The following is a 9,545-nucleotide window of genomic DNA, read 5'->3' as shown; positions in this document are numbered from 1 at the left end:
TAGGCGATAACATTAAATGCACTTGTAGGAATGTTCATTTGAAACCCATGCTATGAAAATATGAGAGTTCATTCTTGTTAGCAATACATGTACATGTATATTCCTTAACCCAACCACACCATAACCGATACGCACGGTGCTAGGTTTTCACGATTGCTCCACGGATTTGTACTGATCCAGTGCACGTACAATTATCATGATGTCGAGTATCATACTTGAACAAATACAACTCTCCGTAGACAGATTGCCGGTATACCGGTGAGTGTACGGAATGTATGCACCAGTATATAAGCAGGTGATTGCCTTCAAGTCAGCTTTCCCAACGCCTGTGCAGATCCATTTGATGTCAGCGTTCCCACCCGAGGTAGTGTAACGTTGAAACTTCAGAACAAGCAGCGGCAGCACCAGTAGCAGCAGCACCAACACCAGCAGGACTATCAGCGGTCTAGCAGACATCCGCACGATGGCTGAAGGTCCAGATCCAGAACAGGGAGCAGAGCATGTCGTGATGTACCAAGCACATGCCCTTGTGTACCATGCCGAGGGTCATACTAACCTCGTACGATATTTATCAGATGAGGATTATACAGTACCTGGACCAGAAGCAGTACCAGCACCTGCACCAGGAGGAGGACCAGCTTCTCCAATCCTAGTGCTATCATCCGACGACGAAGGAGGAGCACATGCACTACCAGCACCAGCAGTAGCAGCAATGCCAGGAACAATAGCAGTACCAGCAGCAGCAGTAGCACCAGCAGCAATAGCAGCTGCACTAGCAGCACAAGCAGCAGCAGGACCAGAGGCACCGGCAGCACAAGCAGCAGCAGCACAAGCACAAGCAACAGCAGCAATAATAGCAGCATCAAAAAGACCGTCTGGGTTAGAATACACGGCCATGGTGACATGGCCGTCAAACAACTGGGGTGGCTTCGACCGCGATGCTTTCATCACGCCGCCAGAACAAGAATTAATGTGCTCAGTATGCAACGGGGTTTTACGCCACCCCATGCTAGTGGTAAGGTGTGGCCATCATTTCTGCCACAGCTGCATAACCGAATCCCTCAAGTAAGTCACACGTTTGGAATTAAACGGTCTGCATGACCATGTGCACACATTCACGTATATTTATTGAAACCACATCGCAAGGTCGCACAGCATTACTCTCTCCCACCAGACAAAGAGAGTTCATGATAACAAGACCGTGTACCGACTGGTTATTGTTAGTGTTAATTATGTGTGTATGTGTGTGCGCGTGTATGTACATGAACATGAATGCACGTGTGTGTTGTGCGTGTGTGTTGTGCGTGTGTGTTGTGCGTGTGTGTTGTGCGTGTGTGTTTGTCTTCTGTGTTCTCTGTGTATATTCTGGTAACTTTGTTTTCACAGGCATAATGAGCAATGTCCATTGGACAGAGGAGCGCTGTCTTGGGCCGTGCCAGAGGACGTAAGCTATTTAATATACATATAGAACATTCACACGCCCACATACACACCCACACGCACACGCACACATGCGCACAAACACATGCGCATACTTGTTGTGCTGTTCCTCACTGCAATTTAAAATATCAATTATTTGGTGCGTGAATAGAGAATGTGAGTGGCTGCAAAACCCACAGCGTCCAATTGGGTCATTTACTTGGCAGTGACGCTTTCTACGTGTACTGTAATAGGCCATTCACACGACGGGCAAACTTACTTTTATCGTACCGTTTCCAAGGATAATTACTCGGATACGATAAACTTGGACACACGCGAGCAACAATTTTTTTATCTTGGCCAAGGCCCTTTTGCTCGCGATTATCTTTGCACGCCAGGAAAAGTGTCGGTTGTTGAAAGTGCGTACTGCAAATGCAGTGCTTGAACAAAGGAAAATTCAAAATTTAACATTTCCCGGCATTTTCGGGGAGTCACTATGGATACATTGACGGTTGCAAAGTTTGCCCAGCACCGTGTGAACTGGATCATGGTTTGCCCGTGTTATCTTGGTCACACGCGTGCAAATGTTTGCACGTCGTGTGAATGGCCTATAAAGCCCGATTCATACTTCATCTCGAGTACGGGAAACCCATCGCGTGACCGTCGCGCGATGGGTTTCCCGTACGCGAAATAGTTGACCTCAGATCAACCTTTTCGCCACGCGACGCGTTTCCCGAACGCGACATGAAGTTTTAATCGGGCTTAAAGCGATATACTTTTGCGGCGCGCAAATTTTGCGTTCTCAAGAATTGCGCAGGTCCACAACAAGAAACTTTCACGATTAAATTTTAATCTCTTCAAGTTCAATGCTATCTTGTACAGTCAAAAATCAATGCACAGAGCAGTTTGCGGTGATATGTATTCGCGAAAGTTTGCTGGTAGCGAATATAGCGAAAATTCCTTACTTTACAGTATGTCCCGTCCCCCCCCCCCCCCCCTCCACACACGCACACGTTCTTGAAACCTGCCGACCTCAAAGTCTCGTACAATCAAACGTAATCTTCTCGATGCATGTACCCATCCATTGGGAACATTATAAAGTTTAGATATAATTATGGTATTGTTTTGGCGTCATCCACTCAAATCTGCAGTTGGTGGAAGATCGATTCATGAAACGCCGTATTGGAGAGTTAATAATTATGTGTGAGAGAAAGGAGGACGGCTGCAAGTGGACAGGCGCGTTATCCTCGTACAATGTAAGTCCAGTTGCTCTCCGTATGTTTTTTTCGCTCTCCCTCTTCTTACTTATCTCTTTTTCTTTCTTTTTCTCTCTGTCTTTCCTTCTCTATCTGTCTCTCTCGATCTCTCTGGCTGTCTCTGTTTCTCTAAAGCACTCCCTCTCTCTCCAGCTCTAGCTCTCCGTCTCTCTCCAGCTCTAGCTCTCCGTCTCTCACCCTAGCTCTAGCTCTCCGTCGCTCTCTTTCTTTCTCTAGCTCTGTCTCCCTTCTCTTTCTCTCTTTCTCTATCTTTCTTTCTCTAGCCCTCTTTAGAGCTGGCCTTCTCTCTCTCTCTAGCTGTAGCTCTCCGTCTTTTTCTCTAGCACTCTCTCTCTCTTTTCTCTCTCTTCCTCTCTTCTCTCTCTCTATCTCTCTCTTTTCTCTCTCTCTTCTCTTTTCTCTCTCACTCCTCTCTCTCTCTATCTCTCTCCTCTCTCTCTATCTTTCTTCTTTCGCTCTCTCTTTCTCTCTCTCTTCGCTCTCTCTATCTCTCTCTCTTCGCTCTCTCTCTTCTCTCTCTCTCTCAATTTACTCTCTCTTATACGTTGTTCGTTCGTTGTTTGTGTTGACGTGTTTCTTTATGTTGAACATGTTTGTGTATGCGTGTGTGCATGTGCGTATACATATTATATCCCCTGCAGTCACACGTCAACCGGGACCATAGTTGAATGTACATGTACAGTCCTGCATACATTTACAGGTTCCTTTACGAGTACGAGGGCAGTACCGCGGAATCCAGCCCGCGCCGCGATAGAGGCAAGGGCTGGATGAACAGCGGTACTGGCCGAGTATGAGTGACTGGAACGTGTTTCCCGTGTGCACCCAAGCCAAATAAAGAGATACATGACAGACACATCTGCATTGTGTTTTGTGATTGTTTTCTGGTACAGTTTTTTGTAGTAGTCCATAGTGCTTTTTTTCTCGCGGTGCCATTGACATTGTCGACTGGGCATCAGGCATTCTGTCTGTTCTGTTCCTACGGATTTTTCCTACGTCTTGATCGGAAACCTCAGCAAATTGCGCGGATCCTGCAGGTTGCTGAGCATTGCGCGCTTTGGTTGAGGCTCATCCGGCTCGTCCAAGATCTCTGTAAATCCTGAAAATGGTACTGACACTGTCTGGGCTGCATGCAATGAATGCAGCATAGCTGCTGATAATTGCATGGGTAAGCAATAAGAAGTGGGGAGAAAAGAAAAGTACTGACTGGTTTGAGGGAAAGAGTCGAACGGGAAAGAAAAAAGAAAAAAAAAGAAAAGTACGAACTATTTACAAGGCAAACAAATTCCAGTTGCTGCTCAGTGACACTGCAAAGGAAAGCGCAAGCCAAAGTCAGCGCAGCAAGAGCTACCCAAGGCGATTCGGGCGCGCATGCGCAGCAGTTGAGTGCACGTGTAAAGCCAGCTCAGTCGCAGCTAGAATGAGATAGAGAGCAGCGCATCGGTCTCATCACTTACTAGGGTTAGCCCAAAAGCTAACCCAACATAAGCGTTCCCGCGACCTGCAGCAGAATTAGGTCCGTCTCTGTGCATGACATTCAACGCTTCGCTCTCGACGGGCAGATTTCCACGTCAGTTCAAGCTTGCTAATGTATTTCCTTTGTTCAAGGGTGGTAGCCTTGATCCTGGTCAAGCTGCTTCCTATCGGCTTATCTCTCGCCTGCCTATTATATCTCGTCTACTGGAGAAATTAGTGAAAGCCCAACTCATGTCATACATAATGGAAAACGATCTCCTCCCTGCTTCGCAGGTTGCATACAGGAGGCGACACAGCCTTGAGGACGCCCTTGTCCTAGCGGTAAACCGCTGATTAATAGCCAAGTATGAGCGGAAAGAAACAGGCATAGCGTTTGTCGACATGTCTAAAGCGTTCGACTCTGTCAAGCACAAATTGCTGCTGGAAGAGCTCTCTAACATGGGTGTGACGGGCAATGCGAATTCCCGGCTTGCTAGTTACCTCAGCGACCGGTACCAGTGTGTAGTTGTTGGCCGCAGTATGTCAAGCTACACACAGTGCAGTCGAGGCGTGCCATAGGGCTCCGTTCTCGGCCCACTGCTCTTTTCTGCTCTTTTCACTGATGTTGCGAATATACCGATATTCGCGATATCCATAATTGCATTCCACGTCCCGTCGTTCATCAAGAGTTTGCGGACGATGTCGCTCTCGAGGCCTCTGGGAGTCGTGCAGTGGTGTGCACCTCTCTAAGCACCGCCGTTACCAATCTGTCAATTTGGCTTGAGGACCGTGGCTTTAAAGGGGCACTCCGGCTTCTGTTTCGACGCCGAGTTTTCGATGCCAAGACGAAGGTTGGTGAAAGAGAAGACCCCTCGAACAAGAACGAGTCTCCAGAAGAGATCGAGTCGAGCAGGGAGACGACTTTTGAATTTCGGCGAGCGAGCGCTGATGACGTAATGAGGGATTAGCTTGCCAGTGGAAATGCATCTGCGCACACACATTTCACATACTTTTTCGCCAATTTTCAATCGAAGAGGAGGTTGTTTTCTATGTTTTCTCAACGTCGTGAGCAATCCCGTCTTCTATACCCTTCCAGGTACCCTGAAGGTCCTCCAGAGGAGAATTGATCTCCAGCAAAGCGTTGTTGATCCGCTAAACTCGTCTCGAGACATATGCACCCAGTGCAGTGCTGACAAATGTAGAATGTTGAATCTGTGATAATTGTCGACGATGGACAGAAAAGTTAATAGCCGCTGTCGCAGGGAAAGTGAAGCTGCTGGAAGTAACAACGGGGAGCTTGTTAGCATCACTTGATCAAAGCAGCTAGACGGAATCGGGGAGTACTGACTATTTGTCTCGCCCTCAGTTTAGTGAATTTTATGATCAGAACATTTTTCAATCACGATCCCTTCTGCAAGATGTGTAGTACAGCCTACAGGTGATTTCTGAACTTGACGATATGGAGACCGACCAGTAGACCTACCAACAACGTGTACCTGCAGGAAATTCACCCAGGGCTATTGCTAATGCTATCCTCTTCAGTGGCTGTTGTTTTTTTAGTAAAAATATGTTCCCTTCTCTCATCATACTCCTGCATGGCAGCAAGAAGGTGCGCTATGGAATTCAACGCCACAATCTTCGCCCAGCTGTGGATGAAGCATGGTCAAGTCATGGCAGTACATATACTTGAACCAGATTAGAAATTGAAGTTCATTTGTGATGCGAAGTTTGACAGCCCCAGTGACCGAGTCAAGCGGTGTCTTTTGCCGTGGCACAAATTGCTGAAGAATCCGAGATGGTCTTCGAATTATGCACATGGATACTACGAGAAATAATGGTGGCATGAACAATTGTGGAATGGGACAGATCACGGAGAATACTGGAATAGCTCAAGTATCTCTAGGCGATTGTAAATCCTGCTCTGGCTGATAGCTTCGGCCTGCTGCGCCCGTCCATGTACAATGATGGGAACATGCATTTCTGTTTTCTACATATTTGCTATCTACTGTACTGTGATATTACAGTTGCAGGTCCCTTATATAGAAATATGTTTAACTCCCCCCCCCCCCCCACATACCCACATAAATATGAACTAACAATTTCACTGTTGGAATCGCCGGCGGCTAGAGAGCAAAGGATTAATTTATAGCAAAGAAAAGGACCAGGGAACTAGAAGTTACGCTATAATGTCCACGAACAATTTCACTGTATTTGAAATAATTTTGTTTGATACCCTGAGAACCAGGGAGTCGTATAGACCCGGGAGGCGGCACGAGGCCTTCCGGGCCGACTATGATTGACTCGCGGCACTTTCTCACACCTTTCCCTCAGATATTCCCGGTGCGTGCCCTGAGTTATAAACCAACTACTCCGCATACTTATGCCATGGGAGTGCACTCGTACTCCTTGACTCGTGCAGGATCGATAGGATCGTGGGAAATCGTAGGTCGAAAAGAAGAAGAAGAATGAACTACTTTTCCAAGTAATTAGTTGCATTTGATAATCGTGATGGAGGCAGAGAGTGCTGCTGATCGCGATCCAGATCCGGGTCAAGAATCACCTCCTGATCCTAAGGAAACCTCAGCTGACGTAGATCTACGTTCTCTTCGCGTGAACGCTCAGTCTGTTTTGGCTTGGGCCACAGGTATGGTTTGAATTCTAATTTTCTATGTTATTATATTTTTCAATTTTGTCTTGAAACTTTCAACCTTGCTACTTAGCGGCTTCTGATCTGGTGCGCGTACTGCATAAAAAGTTGCGAATAATCATGAATTGGTATAAATACTTGTGGGTTGATAGAGCTAGAGTGCAGTACGGTTTCTACAGAGCGTTGTGAATCCCAGCCGCTAAAGACCCACAGACGGCAAGAAGCTTGCGTTGCAAAGCTGCTGTCCCGCCTGACTGCGGAGAAAGAAGACTCGTTTATGGTTGTTCTACAGCCGCTGCTGACGTCCATCAGCTCTGTGCTGCTCCCAGCTGCAGATAGGCCTGGATTTCAATGAGTCGTGTCCCAACTCCGGTGTGAACGATTTTCCGACGTCAAGACGAAGTGGGGTCAAGTCATGGGTGTTGCAAGGAAACTGTCACAAGATGATCCGGTATTGAACGGTAGGTTTTGTAAAGCTGCTCTAACATTTGGATACTATAAATTATAACATTAAATTATTATTTGTATTCTCGAAGCCATGCCCAAGACGCGTGCGACATAGCGTGCGTCCGTGTGTATGTGTGTGCGTGCGTGTGTATATTGTGTGCGTGTGTGCGCGCTTGTGTATGTCGCAAAATCCCGCCAGAGCACCCCTACCTCCGCAACCATTAGAGTAGATCCATTTGGGGATTGGCGGATGGGCGAGTCCTGCTTGCCGCATTCAGTACTACATGAAAAAGTACTCACCCTAAGAAAACTGTGCATGCGTCTCGTTCACCCAACAAAAGTCAAGAGCTGGGAGTCGTACAAACCCATCAAAACCCTAGGGTGTGTGCGATCTCTGGTCAAGAGGGTGGGAACTGTTGCGTACATTTCCAACCAGGTCGTAGACGCGTCTGCAGTACAGTACGACCTCACACTTCACATGGTCATACGAGGATACAACTGTATTGATAGATAAGATAACGTGCTTGTAGATCTCTGCCATTTCAAAGTTGCATTCAGTAGAGGTAGTAGTCTCTGTCAAACGTGTTTGCCATTGGCTCACGGCACTTGTAGCAGCTGATCGGAAGATGCAAATGGACTCCCAGTCCACATTAGCTGGTTCTTGATATGCCATCGAAAATATACCATGGCACGCACTTTCAACTGTTGTTACATAGGGCTGGACGTGTGTAGTCCTGAACTTGCCATGATACTTTCCGATCTGTCCATCTCCTCTCTTTGTTAAGTTGGAATTATTTGAAGAGCTGATGGCTGGTAACTTGCTGGTCAGCTGATAGGAATACGTTTGCAAGTGTTGCTGCTGATTTGAACATTGAATTGCCGGAGTGACGTGGCCTTGAGCAGTCTTCCCCAGCAATGAACTGAAGAGTAGCATGCGTATTGAATTCTCTTGTTGCCGGTTCATCGGTCCCTCTCCATGACACCGGATTAGACTGAATTACTGGCGTCCCTTCATCGGCCTGCTTTTCGCTTCGAACTTCACGAGTTTTGAAATCTGGACCCAACATAATAGAAGTGGGACTCAATTGTGCAGTTCAGACGATAAATTGATGCAATAAGGGGTCATCGCAAAAGTGATTAGTCATCCCTGAAAAAACATCATTCATTTCGTACTCGGACCTCCTCTCCACCCTCGGAAATGAATGGACGACGAAAATCGCATGCATGTACATGTTTATGCATAGCGTCAGTCGACTGAGATTTTAGCAAGATCTTCCGGGATGGCTCTTGCGGGCTCTCAGCCCTGCGTTCACTGCATTAAACTTGGCAGAACAGTTCAAGTTTCAATTTAGGCCATTTCCTCACTCTGTGACTCCCAATACTTCGCATGCGCAATGATTATAAGTATTGTAGATCACTGGGACAGCGCCACTTTGTTAGCCGATGTTAGTCCTGAAGAAAAATTGACTTCATTGCCCTAAAGGTGAGAACAAATTGGGACTAGTTGTGAAGGAAAACTTTGGAAAATGCAATTTCGAATAAAGGTTATTTCGTTTATCTGGATAGGTCCAATATTTCACAAATATTGTAGATCACTGGGACAGGGCAACTTGTTCTGTCGAAGTTAGTCACGAGGAAAAAATTACTTCATTGCCCTAAAGGTGAGAAAATATTGAGGCGATTTGTAAAGAAAGGATTACCTCATCTCAGGTGGTCGAAGTGCATCAGAGTTCGAGTGGCAGTGCAAAGCCAGTGAGTAAGCCAGTGAACAAGACCCTTTATATTAGTGAACTCCTCAGCGATGGCTACAGATGGCTGTATTCCGGCAATGGAGATCGAAAGTCTGACCACAATTGTTCGGCGAAAGGACGAAGACGACGATTTCTCGCTATGTACGGATTTCCCGCGCGCTATGACCTACATGTATGTACGAACTTGTCCCACACCGAGCAGGTCGTAATATTTTGAATCGTTGAGTCGATCATGGTCGTGCACAAGTGATGCGCGTGTCGCCTCCCAGGTCTATACGACTCCCTGCTGAGAACTCTGAAACTTTGCAGCACTGTGGATTATATGTGGATACAACATTTATGGAAGGAACACATAGTTCAAATAATTATAGCACTGAATTGTGGAGATTGTGAGCACATTCCAATCAGTACTCTACATATTTATAAGCGGTGGCAATCGTTAGGAATAGGTCGTGAGTTGTCAGAGTGCTCTAGTATATGAGAGAATGTTTTGTTTGTCTAATCGACGGCTCGTTTGAAGCCAGAGTTGTTTGAACTTGTTTCAGTCGACTT

At 46.5% G+C, this 9,545-nt stretch overlaps 1 protein-coding gene across 1 annotated transcript; it reads left to right on the top strand.

The window, feature by feature from the left end:
- Positions 1–331: 331 nt before the first annotated feature.
- Positions 332–3,536, top strand: LOC135812564 (E3 ubiquitin-protein ligase COP1-like). Its single transcript, XM_065325891.1, has 4 exons — positions 332–1,065; positions 1,387–1,444; positions 2,571–2,675; positions 3,338–3,536. Exons 1-4 carry the CDS (start codon positions 464–466, stop codon positions 3,362–3,364), a joined length of 792 nt encoding a protein of 263 aa, XP_065181963.1. The 5' UTR covers positions 332–463; the 3' UTR covers positions 3,365–3,536.
- Positions 3,537–9,545: the final 6,009 nt, after the last annotated feature.

Source organism: Sycon ciliatum, chromosome 3 (genome assembly GCF_964019385.1).
Source record: "Sycon ciliatum chromosome 3, ocSycCili1.1, whole genome shotgun sequence".
NCBI lineage: Eukaryota > Metazoa > Porifera > Calcarea > Leucosolenida > Sycettidae > Sycon > Sycon ciliatum.
Note: the sequence above shows the minus strand (reverse complement) of the source record. Positions and strands in the feature narration are given on the sequence as shown.